The 24,667-nt window shown below is 41.7% G+C and overlaps 2 protein-coding genes and 1 long non-coding RNA gene across 4 annotated transcripts in view; 1 reads left to right on the plus strand and 2 right to left on the minus strand.

Annotated features, from left to right (window-relative positions):
• Positions 1-4,129, minus strand: part of vmp1 (vacuole membrane protein 1) — a 28,188-nt gene extending 24,059 nt beyond the window's left edge. The window contains exons 1-3 of the mRNA XM_058413230.1: positions 4,025-4,129; positions 2,871-2,961; positions 1,825-1,957 (exon numbers count right to left, since the gene is read on the minus strand). Coding sequence (XP_058269213.1) covers positions 1,825-1,957; positions 2,871-2,949 — 212 coding nt within the window. The 5' untranslated portion in view covers positions 2,950-2,961; positions 4,025-4,129. The remainder of the gene's footprint in view (positions 1-1,824; positions 1,958-2,870; positions 2,962-4,024) is intronic.
• LOC131367750 (uncharacterized) lies at positions 1,510-1,959 on the plus strand. The gene is made up of 2 exons (XR_009206960.1): positions 1,510-1,678; positions 1,789-1,959. It is a non-coding gene; the product is annotated as an uncharacterized LOC131367750 (long non-coding RNA).
• A 261-nt stretch (positions 4,130-4,390) lies between the features above and the next one.
• cltcb (clathrin, heavy chain b (Hc)) lies at positions 4,391-24,499 on the minus strand. 2 transcript variants are annotated; one of them, XM_058413901.1, is made up of 33 exons: positions 23,931-24,499; positions 22,785-22,992; positions 21,139-21,407; positions 20,772-20,933; positions 20,501-20,614; positions 20,122-20,295; positions 17,106-17,303; positions 16,826-17,026; positions 16,564-16,716; positions 16,216-16,338; positions 15,937-16,074; positions 15,637-15,801; positions 14,436-14,616; positions 14,185-14,348; positions 13,946-14,071; positions 13,703-13,845; positions 13,370-13,604; positions 13,103-13,225; positions 12,870-13,015; positions 12,605-12,788; positions 12,325-12,517; positions 12,001-12,158; positions 11,733-11,897; positions 11,443-11,550; positions 11,172-11,339; positions 10,855-11,004; positions 10,631-10,762; positions 10,416-10,526; positions 10,124-10,294; positions 9,352-9,573; positions 8,716-8,736; positions 7,061-7,136; positions 4,391-5,575 (listed from the first exon to the last, which is right to left on the minus strand). In XM_058413901.1, the coding sequence occupies exons 1-33, from the start codon at positions 23,970-23,972 to the stop codon at positions 5,445-5,447; spliced, it is 5,055 nt and encodes a 1,684-aa protein (XP_058269884.1). In that variant the 5' UTR covers positions 23,973-24,499; the 3' UTR covers positions 4,391-5,444. The 2 variants fall into 2 exon arrangements, with proteins under 2 accessions (XP_058269884.1, XP_058269885.1); XM_058413902.1 differs by lacking the exon at positions 8,716-8,736 and having other exon boundaries at positions 23,931-24,498.
• Between the last annotated feature and the right edge of the window lie 168 nt (positions 24,500-24,667).

The raw sequence follows: 24,667 nt of genomic DNA on the forward strand, positions 1-24,667 counted from the left end.
GATAGATAGATAGATAGATAGATAGATAGATAGATAGATAGATAGATAGATAGATAGATAGATAGATAGATTTATCCAGAGGGCTTTCTGTTGGTAATTACTATAGAAAATACAACAAATAAATGGGCTTTGAATTGAATTAATTAATGAAAAAAAATATTGACTATTTCTATTTGCTTTCTCTCTCTCTACACACACACACACACACACACACACACACACAGTGCAAGTTTCCTTGAAGTGCTGCTGAGACACACTGAACACCCAAAGAGTGTAAATAAGTGGGTGAAAGGTGGAGGAGGAACTTTGGGGGGGGGTGTTTTCCCAATACAGTTACTGGAAGAAGAGTGGACCAAGATCACACCAGAGCAGGGCGAGAAACCAGTGATGTCCTGCAGCTACAGCGGCTTCAAGGAGCTCTACACTTCCTACTAATTATCTGACAGCTATAAGCTCTTAGTTTTCTTCTTCCTTCGTGCTACAGTGTTACTGTTCTTTAATTCTCATTAAAGTGTTTTCAACAATATAAAGGTTTGTGTAGAAGTGTCTTGGTTATACTAATGAAACAGTGGTTTAACCCACAGATAATATTCCTTCAAATTTTGAGCTATGAAGATGAACAATATTTCAGGAAAAAAAATCAAGTGTTATAAAAATTAAATGTATAAAATCTTTTTCCTCATTTTGATAGATTATATATATATATATATAAAATCACTATTTTTTTCATTAATTAATTCAATCATTCATTCTTTTTTTTTATTTGCAAAAAAAAATGAAACAGAAAAGCCCATTTATTTGTTGTATTTTCTGCAGTAATTACCAACAGAAAACCCTCTGGATAAGTAGATCAATCAATTATTTATTTATTTATTTATTTGTTGTATTTTCTGCAGTAATTACCAACAGAAAACCCTCTGGATAAGTAGATCAATCAATTATTTATTTATTTATTTATTTGTTGTATTTTCTATAGTAATTACCAACAGATAGCCCTCTGGATAAGTAGATCAATCAATTATCTATCTATCTATCTATCTATCTATCTATCTATCTATCTATCTATCTATCTATCTATCTATCTATCTATCTATCTATCTATCTATCTATCTGATGAACAGTAGGGAAACTTGTTGAAGTGATGCACCTACTGAAAAATTGGCACATTAACTGGAAAAATAAATACACACCTTAGAAGGTCTCTCAGCTGATCAGAACTAAGTGACATTTTATTTATATGTATAAAATTATAATAAAGATGATAGATGGATGGATTTATTTATACACACACACACATACATATACATATATATATATAGGAAGTGTTAGAAAATTTAGAATCTGATTCATCTGCAAAAGCAAAAGAACCATTTACTTAAACACAGATTTGTCTCAGCTGTTATCAAAACTGGGCCTTTAGTGTGATTTGTGCCATCTACAGGTACTGTGTTTTATAGCTCTTGCTCTGTGAAGAGGAGGTGGAACTGGGGCAGGGTTTCAGACCGACATATCAAAGTTCACCTAATGGAAGGGGGGAGGCAGTAGTAAGTGAACGCCACTGATCTCAGAGCAGCCAGTTTAATCATTATCAGGGACATAATGCTGTGCGTTGTATTTGTGCTAACGGCAGGAATAAAAAAATATTCACTTCAAATGAATGGTATGAAGTGGTCCTGGGGTATGTGTGTATGCGTGATTATATTTTATAACATTTATGAATCATTTTCTAGTTGAAAAAGAAAATTTTGTGAAACCTCAACATTATGCTTTAACCCTGTACATTGACAGACATCATGGAAAATTCAACAAGATCAAGACGCTTACTTCCAGGTCCACTCCTTCAACGTGATGAGTGTCTCTAAGAAAGAATACTGCAGCGTCTGGATGGGCTTTCTCCACAGCACCAGAGAGAGACGCTCTTCTCGTTCCTGCTGCCGTCGTTCTCTAACAGACATATCTGATACGAACACAACAGATCACATGTCATCCAGTGCATTTCAACCAACAACTAGGATCAGCGCTGCCACCACACCGAGCAGGGATTTCCAAACCAAGTGGTTTTTACATATATAAAGGGAAATTAATTAAAAGCATCAATACTGTAGCACTGTATTGTCACCTCAGTCACAATTAAACTACTGATAATTCATGTCACCAGACTGAGTTTCCAAGCATGTCAGAGTTAAATGTAAATTACAGCGTTAGCTAGACGAATCATTCTTTGTTTCTTAAAGTGGAGTCATATTTCAGAAGAGACACAAAAACACACACACAAGAAAGGTTCTGTAAGTACAGCGTGAATTCACAAGCACAGACTGGAACAAGGACAAACCCTTTCTCAAGTCTGTCATGTCTGATATTTAAAGCAGCTTTCCAAATAAAGCACAACGTCTGATATAGTTGGGTTTTTTTTTTTGCCATCTGAAACCCAAACAAGGCAAGGTTAAAACAGGAGCGAAAGCTCTAAACCCTTCTTCAGCAAGCAGAAGAGTCAATAAACATTAACCTGCTTTACATCACATGTCTGGGAGTAGCTGAGACAAGGCATTTAAGCTGAAGGGGTTTAGCTGACAAAAAAAAGTTAAGAACAAGGAACATGTGAATGGAGACACAGGAAGTGTGGGTGCTACAAGTGAAAGCACCCTCACAGCAATATTATACAGAACATGGATGTCACATGTAAAGCGGATTAAAATACATGACAAGGAGGTGAATCAGTATTTACATGAACAACACACACATCCACCCGGAGCTGTTTATCTAAACACAGTGCTGGTATCTACAGTTGACCCTTGACCGGTAAAACTGGAATTTTCAGTGTGGCAGGCGTGTACAGAGACATAACAATCCTCTCTTGGCATTATACTGACCTTTAAAATTACCGTTGCGGCTCTCTTTACTTCCGAGTCGTCTCTGAGGAAACTCACAATCCGCTGCAGTCTCAGTCATGGCTCCGAACACCTGAGGAGAACAAAAACACCACATAAAAAAATGCTAAAATGTTTCACTTTCTTGATGAACGTTAAAGTGGATCTTTTTTTGAGACGGTGATCTGCTAACACACCATCATGCCAGTTTAAACTATATCCCAGGAGGAGAGAGAGAGAGAGGGGTATCCCAGGAGGAGAGAGAGAGAGAGGGGTATCCCAGGAGGAGAGAGAGAGAGAGAGAGAGGGGTATCCCAGGAGGAGAGAGAGAGAGAGAGAGAGGGGTATCCCAGGAGAGAGAGAGAGAGAGGGGTATCCCAGGAGGAGAGAGAGAGAGAGAGAGAGAGGGGTATCCCAGGAGGAGAGGGACGTGGTAGCTTAGTGATCAAGGTGTTGGACTACTGAGCGCAAGGTTGTGAGTTCGAATCCCACCACAGTTTTATAAATTATAAGTCGCTATGGATAAGGGAGTCTGCCAAATGTTGTAAAAGATAAGGTTTCACAAGAGCCATCTTCCACGCCACAGCTGAGAAGGTCAAAGTGCACACACACACAAACACTCAGTTCAATGTGCTTAGGTTTAAACCTGGGAACTGGGCATAGTTTTAGAAGCTCTGCGGTTCCATACAGTGTGTTATGTGTGTGTATCAGACTACTAATTAGTGTGCTTGTCAGTAGAGCGTGTAGAAGTCCTCGAGCAAGCACTTTCACACTGTCCATCTCAGCAGTATGCGGTCAGGGATCTTCACAGAGGCTCCCATTAGCATAGGAGCTAACCGGCTTCCTGTGTTAAGCCGTCCTGCTAGCTGCCAAATAGCGGGACAATTAAACACTACTTTTAGTCTTCACATCACCCATAAAAGCACACATTACCGACCTACAGCGATCACGTGCCGCCGTTAAAGCCACCCATGTGACACGGTTCGACACAGCTAGCTAGCATGCTAAGCCCCTACTAGCTTGTCTTGGTATATATTACGCGTGTTTGTTTAAAAGACTAAATCCAAATAGACCGGATGTGAGCACTATCGTGAGATATGAGGCAAAACTCTGAGTTTAATCTTTTATCACAACAGCGTTAGAAAGAAATCAAATACCTTTAGCTCCCACTTGCTTTGAACTGGATCTTGAGTCCTCCTGCCAATGTGGACGAAAGACACAAACACCGGCAGCTCACTTCCGGGAAAAGGCCCAGGAAGAGAGCTTTTATTAATTTTTTTTACAAAATAAAAGTCAGATTGGCAATGGAATTCATTTCATAGAATGAAAGTTTCATTAGCAAATTATTTGTCTTTATATTCCGTTTAGATCATCTTGGTTTTAGTATACAAAAAAAAAAAAAAAAAAAAATCAGGTAAAAATTTGTCTCCCCTTGCCCAAGTCCCAGATATCCTTTTATTTATTTATGTAAGATTAGTGTAGAACTATTTTTCTTTGCAAGACAATGAGACCAGATTCAGTGGTTAGATGATTTTTTCAACTTTAATGTGAGCAAGTTTTACAATCAAAAGCCACCAAAAGACCTTCTTCACAATCCTGTAAATTTATTAGCTGCTCGTTCCGAGGGCAGGGGCGCTGCACGCAACAGAACTTACAGGACGAGCGTGGAATCCGACTGGACACATCCGTTCTTCTGTACACTCCAAACAAAGCTAGAACATAAGCTAGAACATCACAACACCAGGCATACACAAACCTCAAAATACAGGGAAGATGCATGGTGAGTAAACACACACAGAGGTCAGAAGAATAATCTTTTATCCCTTGCTCATTTTATGGAAATCACACAAGAGCACTGTATAGAACACAACAGGAGTCAGCCTGTTACACACACGGAGTGAATGAAAGGAGGCCCAAAATGCTGACACACTCGATGAGTAAGGTTTTCATGTTAAGGGATTAAAATTGCTTTCTATAATCATATGTCTGTATGCACATAAAATTCCATACAGCTACATACCTGTGTAGAATATCTGATTATTACTTAGTGTTGCTAAATGGATGCATATGCTTCAAATATTTTTTTTTTTACTTTTTTTCCCAGAATATACAATAATGAAGTGCATTATACAGACAGTGTAAGCGTTCACATACAGCACATCAAAATTAGGAGATTCTACATTAGTTTTTTTTTTTCCCTCTCATGACAGAGTGCAAATCAGATGCTTCACAACGTGTTAATAAGGTTAATTGCTGTTCTCAAAATTTCACGTACATACGTCACCAATTCCCCCACTTTAAAAAAAAAAAAAATATATATATAATAATAATCAATATAAGGACACAAAATCTGTTATATAAGTAGGCTTGAATATGGAATGTAACATAAAAAGGAATTACTTTCTTTAATAACTCAAATAAAAAGGAAGTCCTTCAATGCATTTTAGAGAGAATTGTTTAAAATGCACAAGTCTGATTTTGCAACACTTCTGTGAATAAAGCACAATGAGCAGAGGGAGGAGGAACTGAAGGAGAGACGGACGATGAGAAACGCGGGCGGGGGGGGGCGGGACGTGTCTACATGCCGTAGCCGAAGCCGGGCTGCGCCGGCTGAGCGTAGCCGGCAGGGGCGGCGTAGCCATAGCCGTAAGGCTGCTGAGGAGGAACGGCGACGCTTGGGCCTGCAGTGAGCATCAGCTGGGGTGTGCCTGTAACACAGGTTTAACACACATTAATCAGAGTAAAAAAAAAAGATGAATTAAAAGAAAAACACTTGATTCCAAATTAACTAAGCTAATAACCACACTGAACACCCCCAAAAGTCAGAATTCTGATGGAAACCAGATGCACCATTTAAAATGATGGAAAAATAAAGATCTACTGTAGGTCTGATCATCTCCTGAAGGGCTCTAGTGATGAAGCATTATGATTGCATTATGATATGAATCTAATCATTGTCTCCATTTTAAGATGTTGAAAGTGCCAGGTGACTGTGCGTTTTTCTAGCGCTGCATTTTATTTTGCTCTATGCGTTCCATATTCTGGAAAGATTGTCCAAATGCATGTTGAAGCAAATGAACACGCCTAGTAAAAATAGATCCTACGAATAATACCACATCCTCAGTTTGCGTGCAGTGCAGCAGGTGGTGAGAGGAGGGGAAAAAAAAAACAAACAAAAAAAATAGCATGGTCCACAACAACCCATTTTTCCACCCAGCACGAATATACGACACAGATCATGTTAGGTTTAATCAAATACATTATATCGCCTACAATTCATTGAATTCCGGTGTTATTTTTCCAGGAGTTGGACTCGGTCCCTTAGTTCCAGTGAAAGGAACTCTTAATGCTTCGGCTTCATACCAAGACATTTTGGACAATTTCATGCTCCCAGCTTTGTGGGAACAGTTTGGGGATGACCCCTTCCTGTTCCAACATGACTGCACACCAGTGCACAAAGCAAGGTCCATAAAGTCATGGATGAGTGAGTTTGGTGTGGAGGAACTTGACTGGCCTGCACAGAGTCCTGACCTCAACCCTACAGAACACCTTTGGGTTGAATTAGAGCGGAGACTGCGAGCCAGGCCAAAACTGGGACGTCTGCCTTTACATGCACACGAATGTAAAAGCTTTCCACAAGGTTCAGGAGTGTGTTTATGGGATTTCTTGACCATTCCTCTAAAAACGCATTTGTGAGGTCAGGCACTGATGTTGGACGAGAAGACCTGGCTCGCAGTCTCCGCTCTAATTCATCCCAAAGGTGTTCTATCGGCTTTAGGTCAGGACCTTGTCTTCTCTGTTGGAACAGGAAGGGGTCATCCCCAAACTGTTCCCACAAAGCTGGGAGCATGAAACTGTCCAAAATGTCCTGGTATGAAGCTGAAGCATTAAGAGTTCCTTTCACTGGAACTAAGGGGCCGAGTCTAACCCCTGAATTCAATGATCTGGAAGGGTGTCCCAAAACTTTTGACAATAGTGTATATAAATAGGTATAACAGGGAGGAGGTTTTTATTTCTCAAAAAAAAAAAAAAACCACATAGATCTAGACTGTTCTCATGTCATCCACATGGTTGTTTGAACACGTAATGAAATGCATTTACACCGTTCATTCAAAACATTTAATCCCAACGGAATGCCGCAATGTGACTATTATGGGAATACTAAGTGACGTAAGAGAGAAGGGAAGTCGTACCATAAACAATGGGTTGTGCCTCTGTGGCCTGCTCCTCCTCTTTCCTCAAAGACTCGGATGCATCCAGCTTATCAACCTGAGAACGAGACAGAGAGAAAGAAAGATAACTAAGATACAGGCTGCCACCCTGTGGCAAGAACATGTAACAACTGTCTGGCCTTCCTTGTCAACCAAGAAAATGACTGATGGATGGGACCATTCATGGCAGATGCTTAAAGCCGAGCTTAAATGCTTTTAATGCAGGGCACAAACCAAGCTCCTTCCACAACAGTCTAGAAACTGCTGGTGAGCATGGAATCATTCTCACTCATTTCTGTGCTTGCCAAAACTGTGACATGAAATGATGTAGAGTTTGAGCTTACAAGGTGCAAAATGCAATACAAAACATTTTTAGACTTTAGCTTGGTTTGATGGTCCCCCCATTCAGCCACTGATCGGCATTTCATTTGATTAAACTGTGCATATGTAGAAAACAGAACCCCGTCACCTAAACAGAGCTGGCTGATGGTAGGTGAGGTAAGGTGAATCTGATATTAACCCACATTTGGTATAAGAACAGGGGCTCCAAAGACCTGTAATTATCATCAGTTGGAGGTTATATTAGGAAAAAGAAGGAAAAAGAAAAAAAGAAAAAAAAAGGAAACTTACGACTCTTAAATAAATAATGAATGGTCATATCGTTTGCCCGTGACAAAAATAATTAGTTACGTAAGAAACCCTTGACAGGAGACCTTGACAGTACAGCACAATAATCAAGGGTCGCCGCTGCTTAGGATGAGTGCATGCTTCATGATGGGTTCAGTTCTCTACATACAGCCGGTGTTGACACTACGTTCGATGGGAATGTTGTCGAGCAGGCTTGAGAAAGATCAGCAAAGTCAAATTTCACTGAAGAAAGGGAGTGGGGACATGCCAGAGGAGTAGCTGTTATTGTTTTAGTCACAAAGTTGTGCATGAAAGAGAGGCAGAGTAGAAGAGTGAAGAAGGAGGAGGAGTGACAGGGTGAGATGGATTCATACAGCCATTCACGGCTTCCAAACGCAGGCACAGCCAACAGCCATGTTTCCCTAACGACTCAGAAGGTGCTATCGACAATATGGAACAACATGCGTGTAAAATCTCCACAGCATACACTACGGAAGGACCACACTTTCTCATGAATGTAGATTTGGGATTTCAGAGAGGTCACATAGTGGAAAAAAAAATCCTGAAAATGTGGTCACTTCTTCCAGGGTTTCCTCACACCTAAATCACCTGCTTTGCAGTCTACACCCGGATTAGTGGAGGAATTTTAAAGCACGGCCGATTTGAGAGGGAACGAGCTTTTACCTCGTGGTACGGAAACCAATACGCCACAGACGCACAGCTAAATGGCGGCTGCATGAGGAGCCAATCATAGGCTGCAGTTCAGTGATGTTAATGATAGCTCGTCATCTACGGGTCAGAAAAAGTTACTCGCTACTGCAGCATCTGCTCGACACATATGGTCAGTACTCTAGAGGAAACTTGGAGGAAAGTCTAGTCAAGGTGTGTTTTAAAAGCAGCAGAGTGATATGGGAGAGGGGGGGGGAGAGGGAGAAAACTCATGCAGTTTCCTGAAAGTTTCAGTCCTCCAAAACTACACAGGTTAAAAGGGAATAAGAGGCAGCCTTCACCTTTTCCTTAATTGCATCAACCTGAAAGGGAATTTAAGAGTAGCAGCTTAAGAAAATAAAGCAGACTCAACAGACCAGCATTGAAAATGCAAGAAGAGAACAATTGCAGAAATCAGCAGTAGTGTCACCAGAGATATATAGCAGGAGAAAAAATCTCAGAAAATATGAAATAAAATGACATTTAAAACAAAACTATACACAATTCTTAAAATTTCACAGTGAACCTTGGCAGACGTTCATGGTAGCATACTTGAGGTCAAATGTTTTAATTAAATGAATAATTTAACCCCTATTAGGTTTAACAATGACATACTGAATGTGATGGATTTTGCTTTTCTTTAAGCAAAGACTTATAATATCTGATGTAAAATGGCTATGAATACTCTTTGTACTTGAGAAGCAAAAACCCCAAAACACACCACGAATAAACATGGACAGAGTGAAGAGATGTAACTGCAATGATATATAATTAGTACATGAGAGAAATGAAATCTATCATGGTGCGCCTTTTTAATGCCGCATTAAAAAACAGATCTGACCCCTGGCTTGAGTGCTTTTTGGAGCACATGGTCAGTGTTCTTCCACACTACACAGTGGTTATGTGAGACTACAGAGCTGCAGAATGTGGTGGCTCACCTTGCTGAGGTACTCCCTCATGACCTGGATGAAGTAGGGCATGGAGAAGTCCATGATGTTGTGCCTCCAGGCTGTCTCCAGCACCACGTCGGGCCTCAGGAGGTCATAGCAAGTGAAGAGACAGGCGGCGAAGCACTCCTTCTTCTCCTCCAGTAAGAACCACTGCAGCAGCTCTTCGGCCAGCTCTGTGTCCTTCGACTCTGATGCATACTGCATGGCATCCTGCAGCACACACATACACACAGCACAGTTATTCATCGTCACACTACACAACTCCGTCACTTATTGGACATCCTGGTCTGATCCTTTTGTGCGTCAGTGAACAACTCGTACAGCTAACAAAATCAATGCTGTATAAACAGTTCCTCCATTTTGTTCTTCCTCCCGGAAGAGAGAGACCACAGTATTCTTGTTTTTGACTGGCTCCAGCATTTGAGGTTCGCAGGGCTGATGCTAATCTACAGTCAAATGTTGCTTTCATATTCTTGCAGCCTTCCCTTTTTGTGAAGTTTCACAACACAAGTAGACAAATCGGAAAATGACACATTGTGAGTGAGAAACTCCCATTTTCAAAATCTTCTTGCTAAGTATAATCGTCACACCAGCCTTTCAATGTGCACTGCTGGGAAAGACAGTTTTAATTTGATATAAACCACCTGTGTGCTTCGTATTAAACTCATCTAATCGCTAAAATATACCATCCATATACCATACACTGTCACACACATACATTTTGTGTCACACAAAATATAAATAATTATGTAATGTAAACCTTGTAGAGTTTATCCTTCTTGCAAAGTTCCACACTCTGCTTCCAGCGGTTGTTGCCTTTGAATAGGTAGGCAGCAATTCTCCTGAACTCAATGAGCTCATGCTTCTCCAGGCTCTGGGCCAGAGATATGTTATCGAAGTTGTCATAGGCATCGATGGATGTGCGCAGAGCCTGTGTGTGACACACAAGGGAAAAAAAAAAAAACACTTTAAAACGCTAACCCCTATATAAATACAATAATTACTGGTTATGTACAGAAAGCAAACATGAGAGCGCACTCTAGACCTCCTACCTGGTAGTCCTCCTCTATTATGAAGAGATTGTTTAGTGCTTCGTTGACTGATTTGTTGTTGTGGTTCTGTACAGATCGCAGGTATGGTTTAACCAGAGACAGCTGTTTAACCTGAAAGATTAATTAGAATAGGATGAGCAAAACAAAATCAGGACAAACCCATGCTGGTAATATTAAGAGACAACTTCTGGGTGATTAAAAGCAGCACAAAATACCTTAGAGAAGAAGTTAACAGCGCGTGTGTGATCAAGCCTTGGGGACAGGACGATGAGCAAATCGTTCAGTAAGAGAGGCTTGAACTCCAGATAGAACTGGATGGCTTTGTAATACAGTTCCACGTTAGCCACCTGAAAACACAACAATAAAATTAACACGAGGCGAAAAAAACCCCCAGAATATCCAGAAGAGTTGGTGTAAAAATGCATCTCAACCACAGTACCTTAGTAACAATGTCTTTGAACTGGCTCTCCTTCCAGGCATCTGCAGGGTGGTTCATCATGGTGATGATGGCGTTATCATATTCTTCATACTTGTCATAAAGGAAGACCAGCTCAGCCCACAGATGAGCCTGTTCTGCTGCCCTCAAGACCTAAATAGATAGAGGGACAACTGCATTAATACACACCTCATCAGTGCTTCAAGCCTTTGTGTAACACAATCCATTTTGGGATTTGTAATTTGGAGATCATTCTTTTTTTAATTGTGTAGGAATGGATACACAAATAAAAGGTAGAGCATTATTCCAAGCAATTTTACCTTGGGAATATTGACTCTGGACCAAAAGAGTTCCAGGTGCTCCCTCATCTTCTGTGGTTTGAACTTGGAATAGAGGATGGCCAGCTCGGTGAACATGCCCATGTGAGCGCGCTCCAGCCCCAGAGCCGCCTCCAACATGGTGATCAGCTCCTCGAAATATCCACGGTCCTGAAAGCGAAGTTACAAAACACTAAATCAGCATTCCTGCTGCAAGACAGATAAAGGCACTGTTAACACCTAGGCTATGGCGAGGGAGATTAAACTTGGTCACCTGGTAGTAGTTAATGAGCTCCTCAAGTTCATCAGCATGGACAACAATATGCAAGCCACACATCTGTGCCAGACGGAATTCCTTCCCATCTACACAGGCAAAACAGACCTGCCAAAAGAGAACATCTCAGTCAGTGAACTAAAAACAAAACAATGAATGGCAAAAGCCTTCATTAAAATAACCCTACAAAGCTCCTTGCTGAGGAAAATAACCAGCTATTACCCACAAACACAGCAATTAGTTAAAAGCTGTTTGGGAGTAGGTCTGTGTGTGCGTGCACACGCTCTCACCTCTTTCCAGGTTCGTGTGCTGTTGGCCTTGCGTGCTCCATCCACTGCAGCTTGGTACTCTCCCAGGTGGACCAAAGTGGAAGCCAGGCGGCCAAAGTTGGACACATTGTTGTACAGCAGCTTAGCTGCCTCATACATCTTCTCATCATAGCATCGATCACCAACCTAAAGGACAAAGAGAAAGTCAGAAAGAGTATATAGTTAACTACAGCATATTACAAGCTTGCAGTCTTAAAGGGCAGCGTCCAAGCTATATAAAGGCTCATACCTGTTGGATGTGGGCATTGTTCGGGCCATTGATGAACTCCTCCAGTTCAGCCAGGCGGTTGGTTTTAGCCAATGCAAAGATCAGCTCAGTCTCTACATATGACTCGCGGGCCTTCTTGCGTGCCATCTGCAAGAACTTGACCAAATCCTCCCAGTTTCCTGTGGAAATCACAACTCATGAGCCGCTATAGCATATATAAAATCTTTATCCTTTGAAAAGCCATTAAATTTAAAACCGATGGATAAAAATTCTCATTAGAATTATTTCTCCCACTCATTGCAAATTCTCACTTTTTATTTAAAGGATATTTTTTTTTTTATTTACCACTTTGGGCTGCAGCATGTCCTACTTCCATGTATGCTGATGGGTCATCAGCCTTGATGTAGGAATCGATGGCTTCCTTCACCAGGCCTTTCTGCAGCTGAGCTTTAGCCAACTGGCTCCACACCGCAGGTTCATTGCAGCGCTCAGCAAATTCATATGCCCGGTCCAGGTTGCCAATGTGCTCAATGAGAACCTACCACAAAAAAATAATGTGTGTGTCAGTCTGAGGACTAAAAGTAGCTTCAAAGCAATTAAACAAAAATTGATCCTCGCGACCGACCTGCACTGCAGATGTGTTCACGTCAAACTTCCTGAAGATGGCAAAAGCCTCTTCAAAGAGCTCGTTGCTGATGGCGATGTTAGCGATGTCAGGGGCATCATAGTTGTCCAGGCGGTTGATGTACTCCATTACGCGAGAGCGATCAGCTTTGATGGCCGTAAGGATCAGAAGGTTTTGAAGGTTCCTGAGCAGAAACAAGAGTAACTACTGAAACCAATAACAAAGACATCTATCAGTTATTTAAAACGTTTGGTGGGCAACTAACCTGTGCTCACTGAAAACTGAGTTATCCAAAACAATCTTCTCAAGAAGCTCAATCAGTTCATTGGGCAGATCAGCAGTCATGAAGGCTTTGACTGTTACAGACACCTCTTCTGGGTCCTGGGTCTCTGAGAGTGCAGTCTGCACCACCTGTGAGGGACGAGAGAACAAAAAGACGATGATTTAAATCTGAATATTAACAATACAGTTAACAGTTCTCATTGAGAAGTTGTTTACCTGGTCTATCAGTGGCCTTCTGTAGGGGTTGGTCTCCAGGAGAACACTGGCCCACAGATCAGGGTCCTTACGACGCACCAAATACCGAGACAGACTCTTGAAGAGGGAGTTTTCATTGCACACCTATGAACGGGACAAGACATGTGTTTTAACTTTAATGAAAAATTCTACTTCACCCTATCAACGTATAAACTCAACTCAAATACAAAAAGAAAAAAGAAAAAAAAACAATTAAGGATAACTGTGTAAGCAGGCTCATTTACTTACATTAATAAGCTCTTGGTCACACTGTCCTCTCTCATAAGCCACACAAGCCAGATGGGGGTCCCTCTTTTCACAGTACTTGCCCACCACACGGCTGTCATAGTATGGGTTCTCTCTGAGGAATCGCTCAGGGTTATTGTTGCTGTCAATGTAGATCTTAGCCAGGGCATTGTGGGTAGCAGGTTCTTCACATCCCTCATGAATACGGGCTTCCAGCCAGGGCAGCAGCAGCTTCAGTCTGACATGAAAATGTGTGTGGTGTACCAGGTCAGATCACCTATTCAATAAACTGTAGATTTAAACATATATAAAAAGAACGATAAAGGAATTACATACCTGTTCCGCTTTTCCACCTCAGCCACCAGCTCATCGGTGGAGAACTGTCCACGGACCACCAGGATCAGGTTCTTAATCACGTCCTCTGAGCAGTCCACATCCAGCAGCCCACCAATCACCACGGGTAAGCGACTGGGGTTCACCTAATAAAAAAAGGCAAAAGGTTTTGTCTTTAAATGCACAGCTGGGGTGGCACATAGGGATGCTGGAGTCACGAACACTTTGGTGTCCAGAGAGGCTTACCTTCTGCACGTAAATCTCAATGTATTTCTGCAGATTGTTGCGGTACAGATAAAGGACCAGGTCGTGGACAAAGTCAAAGCGGTCACACACGATGATGAGAGGCAGCTGATCAGTCAGTTTAGCTTCCTGCATGAGAAAAAAATTGATATCAAGAATTATTCTTGTTCAACTTAGAAAATGAAATTTGGTGCAAAAATTTCTATGAATGAAAACCCAATTAAGAGGTTCTTGTTTCACACCTTAAGGAAATTCTTCACACGCTCAGCATCATAGCAGTTACTCTCTCTGCAGATTCTCTCCACCTCTTTGATCTGTCCAGTTTTACAGGCTGCCTGAATGTACTTGAAATGGACCTCTGGATCCTGACTGAAGTTCACAATGGAGCCAAGAAAATAGAACAGACCTGCAAACCACACATTCAGCCATATTAATACCCGGAATATCAATTTTACCCTTGGGTTTGACTACTATACTAACATTTTAAGCTTACCTTCAAAGCTCTTAAAAGACTCAAAGAGCTCAGTGAGGGACTGGGTGGTGAGCTGCTCATGGTATTTGGAGGCCACCTGGACGCAGATCTGCAGGTTCTGGCGGATGTTGGCCGAGAGCATGGCTCTCAGGCACTCCAGAGAATCCTCCACTGACAGCGAGCCAAAAAAGTTCACCAGCCACTGCAGACAAAACATGTTTGCTTACTTACATACTACATGTATCGGAATGTGCACAAAACAAAGCTGTCTCAAGCAAGGACAAATCTGCAGTCAGAACTGATATCCTGAGGCTCAATTCAAATACAAATAAAGCAGCAGTAAAGTTGTGTTTTCTGAGGGTAATTTCACATATGTAAGAATGTAGTAGATTCTCCCACACAGCATGGTTCATTTCGGCCGATCAAAACAGAGAACTGGGACTCGGCTGCATGCCTAGTTCCCTTTAGTGCAGTTCGATTACAACACAAAAACGAGTTGACCATGCATCGCTCCAAATGCAGGAAGTGAACCAAGAATAGCACGTAATTTGGGTTGTTGGGGGACATCCCTCAACAGACACAAGCTGCTAAACTGAACCATGTGGCAGAAATTGGGCCAAGGGACAGCTGTAGAGCAGCAAATATGCATCTGCTAAACTGAACCATGTGGCAGAAACTGGGCCAAAAAACAGAGCTGTAGTGCAGCAAATATGCAATAGTGTTCCAATCACAAACATAATGAACAAACTAGTTATTTCTATAATTATCCAGTCATTTGGTGTCAAAACTGTTCTCAAATGTTTGTGATTTCTACCTCCACTTGAAAGGCTGTTTCTCAATTATATTGAATAATTACATTTTGAAAAAGCCAGCATTTGAGTTTTTTGGTTTGTTTAATTTATGTGAAATCAAATGAACCAAATAAGAAAAAACCAGAACAATCAATTTAATTCCGATTCATAATCTCACCCTCTACTTGACCTCCCAGTCTAGTCATACCGGTTTCTGTATAACCTACCCCCATATATCACATCCCATTTACGCTGAGAAGTCAGTGTCCATTACAGTGTGTGCTTATCACTCCATATGTTTATTGTGACTTGGAAAGCTCAGTGCCTTTTGTTGCAACTTTCCATTTCAGAGGACCCTCAAATATGGTTTCATTCAGTTTTTGTTCAGATTGAATGGTTCATGGTAGATGCGTAGCATTTTCAGTGACTACCTCCGGATTGAGCAGGTGGGTGTGCACCACAGCACGTTTGATGTCATACAGGTCAGTGTAGTGTTCGAGAGCCCTCTGGAGCAATCCGGCTTTCTCACACAGCTGGGCCACATGAGCTCGGTCGTAGTGGGTGAACATTTGGTTTCCCAAGATAGCATCGGCCACCTGAAAACATAACCCAAAAAAAAAAAAAAAAACCTTCACGCAAAAGTATCATGACGTACACAGCACTAATAAAGTGCAAGATGAACTAATCAAATGTCCAGTGTAAATGAGAAAAAGTCGAAAGCGGAAAGTGACCTGTGGCGCATGCATCAAGTTCATCTCCAGCAGCCGTGTCTGCAGTGGGCCTTCAGTGGGTCGGTTGTTCTTCAGAGCATCCAGCAGGAAGGAAGTGCACTGCTGGATCAGGTTGTACTCCATGAACACATCCACAATCTGTGAAAAAAGAAAATATGCCTCAGTTTACAAAGATTCCTAATCACAACAGTGAGCTCTCCTGAAGAGCTGGAAAAAGAAAAAAAAAAACAGAATCGACAACAAAATATAAATATATAGAGAAAAAAAAAAAAGGGACACCTGGGTAATGTCAGCAAGAGGTTCCTCATCCTGCACCAGCATCTGGGAGAACTGCAGGCCCTGCTCTGGACTGATCCGCATCACATTTCGAAGCAGAAAGATCCAGTCTGGAGTGTAACCCACCTGCAGAAGGGATAGAAGACCTGATTAAATACATAAAACCCTTTAACACTGGATCAGGAACTAAACTTACATTGTTCTTTCGTGGAAATAACTGATATGGAATTGTTCAATTTGGACAGGTAAGCATATTAGAAAAAGTCAAAAAGCAAGTATTATCAATACAATAGTTAACAGATATATACTTATACTAGGTATAGCATTTACATTTTGTCAGCATCAACTTACCTTCTTTGCATACAACACAATTTTCTGAAACTGGCCAGTCTCAGCAAAACACTGAATGACTTTGTTAGGGACATTTGCTCTCAGGTAGACACTGAGAGCGAGAGTCGGGTCCACAGATTTCACCAAATCACCCAGCTCTTCAGAGCACTCCAGCTATAACATTGGAGGAAAAAAGTCATAACACAGTCAGTCATAAGCTGCTCATTACAAATAACCAGAATTAATGCTTTTTTTTACTGCAAAGACAATAAAAGGAGATTACTTTATCTTCCTTCAGCCATTTCTCCAGCAGCTGCTTGCGACCCTGCTGCAGTACAGGCCTGCATAGCTCCAGGGACTCGAACTTGTTGAGCTGGCCCTGATCCAGCAGGATGCCAAAGTACTGAAGCAGAGGAGAAGTCTGGCCGGGCTGGGCGGGAACACTCTGGAAACGCCGAATGGTGTCTGGGGTCCGCAAAATTCCCTGAGAAACAACAAAATAAAATGTAAATACGTCGGATGGATAAAGAGGGCAAAAACAGTGCAAAGTCATACTGTGATACCTTTGGTGCATTGGCAGCTACTTTGGCAGCCTCAGAATAGTTGCCCCCTGCAAACAAAGTGTTGAACTTGCGTGCAAAGAGCTCCTCAGCACCAGCCAAGTTGTTGCGTACGGCCATCCGCAGCGCCAGATCAGGGTTTTGCAGGACATTGGTGATGTAGGGGATGATATTCTCCTCCTCCACACACACCGACAGCACCTAAAGAAAAACCCAGGCAGGTGTTACATAATATGAAGGAGACACCATTAACCAATGTTCTTTAACTGGAAACAGTGGGGAGGATGACCCACATGCACATATGAATGAAGAGAGATCTAGGGCATCTTTAGTTGGCTTATATACAGAAGACCATACACTCAAGAGTAATTCTGGGTTCATGTGACGCATCGCCAGTTCTTTGAATGGCCACTTCATTTATTATGTCAATGCAACCGGTTTTGCAAAGTGGCAATAAAGCAATTTGGAGCAACTTTTCCCATTGTTAATGATTAGATCATAATTGGGTGTGGCAAATAGTGTTACTTCAAACAGTTCAGGTAAGCTGCTCACTTTCATCACCCCATATACTTCTAGAACATTCTGTCTCCATTTTCCCCAAAAACTATTTTTTTGTTGGGTCAAAAAAAAAAAAAAGTGACCCAACAACCAGCCCTCAAACTAACCCTTTACACCACAGTTCCCATGAAGTGACCAGAGATCGCTTTCCACACTCAAAGTGCAGATGTGAAACACAGTAACCGTCACTCCCCCAGAGATATTGGGTAATAGCACTAATTCATCAGAAGATCACAATATTACATTTTGACACTGGTTCAGACAACCGCTTCTGGGAACCAAGGCAGCAAATCTGACCATGGTCAATGGGTGGAGGAGACGACACGCACGTCTCGGTCAATCACAGCGACCCTAGCCAATCTGGGAATCTGTGGGTCATGTATTTAGATATTCGGCTTCCTCAGAATCATGTGCTGCATAAGACCACGAACACATGTTGGCCTTTACTTTCCCTAGTTGGTAGCTTTTGCACAATAGAGAAAAGCCAGCAGGTGGACAGGAGTTGGCAGGTGACCAAATAGAGAAGAGGAAGAAGGGAGGATGGGTGGGGGTGTAATACAATTTCTAACTAACAATAATCATTGCTGATAAAGGTGACTCAGCCAATCTAGTAGAATCCCCTCAAAACACCATAACTAATATTTAGTTATCATTTAAAATGTCACATACTGACCAGCAGAGTGAAAGCTGCACTGGATGCTCATAATTAATTAAAGTAAAGACACAGACAGTAACCTGAGCTCAGGACTGAACTGGGGGCCCTGGAGTCCACACAATGTACACAATGTCTTAGAAGTCAGAAATATGCTAGTTAGCACGAGTTACCTTAACTTATACTGTATTTTTTTTTTTTTTTTTTTTAACAAAACAGTCCCAAAACCCATCAAAGATCAGCTACTAGATTTTATAGCAGGCATGAGGTGCTTTAACTCACCTGATTTTTTTTTTCACCTCATCAGCACTTTCCACTACACCATGATAGTTTACACTGCCGTAAAGTTTTAGGGTCATGTGACCACAACATTTCATTTGGGGGGGGGGGGGGGGTGTCAACTCCGTTAAGCACATATTTTCTGCAATGCCGCCAATTATGAAAACGGCGTCACATGGTGGATGAACAGCCCCAAGATTCAACTTTATTTTTTTCTTCTTCCGAATCTCCGAGATCTACTTCATCTCCCTCTCCGTTATCCCCAGAGTGCACGAGGGCAGTTTGGTCATGCGACCACTTTCTAGCAACGTCTGACATTTTCCAACCTTTATTACAACTTTGATTGGGCTTAATGTTTAACTCTTTAGGTAACTATATCCGGTAAATGACTTCAGGTCAATGTCTAGGAGTCTTTTTCTGCTGAATCTTTGCTTTTGCCCTGCTGATGAAACTGGAGGTGTGTGCGACCTCAAATTTACATCCCAGGGAAACAAAATCTGGTCAAATACAAGAGAATTCATGTAGATGGAGGTTCATTTGAGAACATATTTTGCTAGAAACACTATTCATATTTAGAACAAATACTCTAATGGGGCCAAACGACTATTTTTGCCGTCTCTATAGTTGAAGCTGAAGCAATGTAATGTTTTATTTATTTATTAAATTTTCCCCACATTTTAATAAAGGGTCCCAAGGACCATGTACATCGATATGCCCTGCTTTTCCCTAACTTGAGTTGAAACTTAAGTTGCAGGGGCATCTTGTGAGACATCTCGAGAACGAGTGGTTGAACGGATTATTAGCAAGATTTATAGGGAAGTATTCCTGAAAGGAGCAGAAGAACTGATAAGGTTTTGGAATTGATAAAAAAAAAAATTATATGTTAAATATGTTCCTTTGAGTAATGTACACATTTCTGAAATATAAATTAACTTGTTTACAAATATCCTTCCTAAAACAATCTTAAGTATGTGGTAATATTCTAAGACATCTGAATATAGACGGTGCAAATCTGGGGGGGCGGGGTGTATGTGTAGCAGCATACTGCAGGGAAAACAGGAGAGCCAAACAAAGCTCTCATCACCACACCCCACTGTTCACAAAATGCTGGGGTCAGTCAGCCATAACTGTAATTCTTGATATTATTGAAGTCCATGGTCATAGCGTGGAGTCTTGTACACAGACGTATAACGTCATCCCCCCCCCGTCTTAAGGAGCAATTCTTTTGGGAATCAGCTACCACAAAAGTAGACTTAATAAGAAGGCAAAGCTACAATGAAAGAGTGGTCATCTTTCTTCTCCCTCACTGCATATTTCATGGCTCGGAAGCCTGCGCTAGAAAATTATTCATCACCTGGAAGCATCAGGTTACAGTAAACAGAGGGACAAGCACGAGTCGGTCTCCAGCTCTACAGAGTGGAAACAAATCGTTCGTGTCCTCAGCGTCACTCCGTGGGAAAACGCTCACAAGCCGAACTGCATTAATTCACGTGTTTTTACTGACGATCCTGAAAAAGAAACACAAGATACCTGTCCCTTCCTGTTGACACCGATGATGCCAGAAGTAGCCTCGTGAAGAGCGGTGACAAAGATGGTCTCGCCACTGATCCTGTTCATGTAGATGCAAGTGCCGGTTTCAAGGTCATACAGGTGAATGTAGCCATATTTGGTGATGAGGAAGACCACATCCTGCTTGGGGCTGATCTACATGAGTGAAAACAAACATTTTAGAACAGAAAAAAACCAACAAAACACACACCATTCAACTGGTTACTGAAATGAGTCTAATAATTTTGATATATTTGAGCATTAGCTACAACATATCTGCTCTTTCAACATAGTCCAACAACATTTCTCAACAACCCGTGATAAAAATCAGAATGAAAATGGTTTAGAATGGACAAAATACCTGCATAGCGACAGGGAAGTCGTTCTGGGCTTCCGGTGGAAAGAACACATCTACGGCTTTCTTCGGGAAAGGCTGATTGCCGGACGGAGGTGTTCCCACTTCGATAATGTGGAGCTGAACGTTCAGTAAAAAAAAAAATATATATAAAAATTATGAGAGAGAGAGAGAGAGAGAGAGAACACCACACATTGTGAATAGGAACCTTTAATTCAATAAACCATAGCTGATTTCAGAAATGTCATTTCTGGAAAAGCAGCAACATTTTTTAGACCTTTCCTCCAGCTTGACCACGAACAGCAAAGCAAAACAGTGTGGACTCTTCAGCATTTCCATCCATCTTGAACTGAGCAAAGCCTGCAGCGTGGCCCTCGATAGGCTGCGACACCTTCCTGTCCACAGAGTACAGCTGCATTGCTCCGACCACACGGTTTTGCTGCAAAGGAACAAATTAGTTCTTTACAACTCTACAACTTTACAAGAATTCAAAGTGCTTAACGGATTATCAGGGAAAAAAATCCTGGATGTTATCAATCTTAGAAAGTATGCAAAAGGAAACAGTCATTTGACCTAATTATTTCCAGATTTCCCCACCACACCCTTATTTTAAACAAACAGGAACGGCCGAGAAGGAGGCCTACCTGTGCGGAAATTCCAATGAGAAGAAGCCATTTCTGTTTGGCGTCGGTGCGGTAGTTGATAATTTGGCAGCCTGCTAAGCTGGAATGCCTGTCGAACACCTTAACAGGCTGCGAGTCGCCTTCCATGCTCCAGTGGTAGACCGCGTTGTCTGTTACAAGTGCTACGGTGTTCAGGGAGATCCACTTCCAGAATGTCACGTCCTCGGTCATGGTGTGCGCCTTCATCTTGCTCTTCATTTCGATATTGAAAATTTGCAGGGTTTTCGCAGCTGAAACCCAGAAAGCGGAGCGGAATTGAACGCCGCGCGGCCCTTTTCCAACGGCTACGTAATTGTACTTAGTTTTAAACACACAACAGACAAATGATGTGTGTGTCCAAGTAACAAAGACATGAAAAAGTGCAGACGGCGTAAACTTAGGACAAACAGCTGCAGTGCAAAGAAGACCTCAAGACCCAACACCGCAAAAACATTCACACACACAAACCTTTGCTCTGCACTTAGGGCCAATTCTCTAAAGTCCTAACGCGATGGTGGGGCATTAGATCGTTTACAGCTTATCAATCCAATTCAGAAAAATTTGGGACTTTGGTCATGACACCATAAGGCCTTATTAAATCGAGCCAGACTGCCTCCAAGACATTCTCTCACAATTGTATTTGGATTTGTGCGTCTACTGATGGCATAAAAAATAAAAATCTATTCATTATCACGAACCTTGACATCATGGAGATTGAGTGTTGCCTCAACAGGAGTTACAGTATCAAGTGTTTCTCAGGCAGAACAAAAGCTATGACTTCACCTTTCTGTTCTCACACTTAGCCTACACAAGCACCTCATTACCAGCTGAAAATATCCCTGTTTAAAAGTATTGCAAGCACAATGGCAAAATCAGTACAAGACTGGAGTGACTGATGACAAAATTGAGACTTCGTGATCAGTGGCTGAGTAACGTGCAGCATTTCAGCACTTGAATGCGATGGATTCGCAAAATCTCAGTCTGCGGTTCCCTACATCTGAACTGAGATTTCTCAACTTATTTAGATTTCCAGTCCTGAAAAAGATTTCACATTGCTGTACGGGAAACCTGCAATCCCAACCCCACCCCCCCCACCCCCTCACCCCCTCGTCGATGCATTAGCTAGTGAAAAGCTCACACAGTTCACAAGAATACCGCACAATTCAGTATAGATGAAATTGAACTCACCGTCTGCAAACATAAGAAAGCAGTAAGGAACAAAAGAAGAATAAAAACAAGCAAAAAACAGACAAAGCATTTATGACAGCAAGACATTTCCAATGAGTACTTTATGACTATTGTTACACATCAAATTACTGCAAAAGGCAGGCAAGTGTCAAGGAGCAGACTTTATCATGAAATAAAACAGGCATAGCAGTGAATATGAACATAAATGTGGGGAAAGTGGGAACACTATATACAAAATATATGTATATATATATATATATATAGCTAGATATAAATCCATTAAGCAATCCAGAGACACAAAACACGGTACACGAGAATGTTTAGCTAGTAATTAATTAATTAGGCAACCAAAAAAAAGAGGATGCAGTCACGTTTTAAAGACAATTCTAAAGATAATAAGTTGAACACCTACAAATCTATCTGACAGGAACGTATCTTACCTTTAAGGGCGATCACTTTGCTGGCCGGGTTCATGATTGCGCTATCTGCAGAGATGGGCCTGCGGATGGGCGAATTGGGGTCACTCATGTCGATGATGACCACCTGCGCCTGCTCTCCAACCTTTTCCCGCACGCAGATGAACTTGTCCGACTCCATAGTGAGCGTGCTGAAGCCAATGTTAGCTGGGTTAATGCCCAGGTTCTGGAGCTGATGATGGAAGATGGAAAAGGGGAAAGAAAAGAAAGAATGAAAGAAAGAAGAAAAAAATAAAAAGAGAAAAAGGCATGTGGATTGAGAGTCCATAGAGGCCAGAGAGGAGCAGTGGCATGTACAGGAAATCCTGCTTGACATTCTGCAACACTCAGCAAAATTCTGGACAAAATCTGCAAATTGCCACGGATTGAAATACGGACATCTGGAAGTGAAGGATTGTTGAATTGAAAACGTTTTTATTTATTCATTTCGAAATACATAAAAGAAGGAAAAGAAGCCACCGTGTCCACAAAACACTCACCACACCTCTGCAGATGTTCACCTATGAGTTTACTATAAAGCGTTATAAAGGCTTCTTAACGTTCAACCTGATCACAGCCGTCCTTCGGCGTTCATACGGAAATATCATAAGTGACAAATGATAACGACAATGCACATTTTATTTATTGATTTTTTTTAAATAAAATAACACAAAACAACAACAAAAAAAGCAATATCAAGCTTTATGAGCTCCTTTTCACTGACAGCGGTGTTCAGGAAGCCTCCGGGCCGCTGGCTAATATTTTTCCCAGGCTAGTTACGGAGTCAATAATTTAGCTAGTCAGCTGAGCCAGCGCTCTTTTAGCACTCTATATCTCTGTCTAATGTAAATGCAACCGGCTAACATTCACAAATATCATCCAAACTGTTTTTATCCCCCTTCTTTTTTTTAATATTTTCTGGTCCGCTTGAGTATTAGCCGCGGGGATGTAGCTAAGCGTTTCATAAACCTATAGGAGGTCATTCATTTGGCTCAAGCTTCTTCAAGCTAGCAAGGCGTACTCGGTATGCTAGCAAACTCAAATCGACTCATTCGAAGTTTGCTCGAAATCGAATCGCCGTTTTAATATATACTTGACATTTTATCGTGTATGAATTGACATGTTTCTTACCTGCAGGTGCTCCTGGAAGCGAATAGGCAGGATCTGAGCCATGGTTAGTTTTCTGCTCTCCCGGCCAGATAGCTAAGCTAGCTACTCACTACGACCTCCTCCACGGACACCGCAATCAAATGCCAACTAAATTTAAAGAAAGAAATAACGTGCCGAAACAGGGAAGGTGTAAAAAAAAAAAACTTGAAGTGATGAAGGTTGTTTCGAGATGTTACACGAACGGCGCCGGTCCTGTCCCAGGGATGACTGATTTTCTTTTCCTCCACCGCTTGAGACGGAAATCAGCGGACCCTGAGCTGAAGTCCTCAAACCCGCAATGGCGGCGGAAACGCAGGAAAGCCTCAACACGGAAGCGTCAAGACGACGAAGGACAAAAAACATTCAACCATTTTGTAGAACTTCGAGGGGCACGCGGAATTTTTTTCCACTCGCGCGGGGACATACGAGGGACGAGAAGCGTTTTCAAACGCAAAAGTTCTGGATGTTGCCTGTGGTATTTGAGTATTTAATTAAATCGCTAATTTATTTTTTGCCACATCATTCAGCGGATTACGTCTACGTCACTTCCGGCGAACCAGACCGCTTTCACAACCGCACTAGCGTACTAAAGAGGGTCTGACATCAGCGTGACACCACTTAATATGCGACTGCGTACTATTTAGTAGGAAAGTATGCGATTATGGGCGTAAACCCTGTAATTCATATAAAAACCCAGGTTTCTTTTAAATATATACTAA

Source organism: Hemibagrus wyckioides, linkage group LG17, assembly GCF_019097595.1.
Source record: "Hemibagrus wyckioides isolate EC202008001 linkage group LG17, SWU_Hwy_1.0, whole genome shotgun sequence".
NCBI classification, from domain to species: Eukaryota; Metazoa; Chordata; class Actinopteri; order Siluriformes; family Bagridae; genus Hemibagrus; species Hemibagrus wyckioides.

Bases quoted from the DNA above. Each gene is read 5' to 3' on its own strand.
- cltcb (XM_058413901.1), bottom strand. From the start codon at position 23,972: ATGGCTCAGATCCTGCCTATTCGCTTCCAGGAGCACCTGCAG. The intron at 16,075-16,215 runs GTGTCCCTTTTT...CTTTTTTCACAG, and splicing joins CTCTTGCTGACATTACCCAG to ATTGTGGATGTGTTCATGGA. The intron at 11,898-12,000 runs GTATGAGCCTTT...TTTGTCCTTTAG, and splicing joins ACAATGCCCACATCCAACAG to GTTGGTGATCGATGCTATGA.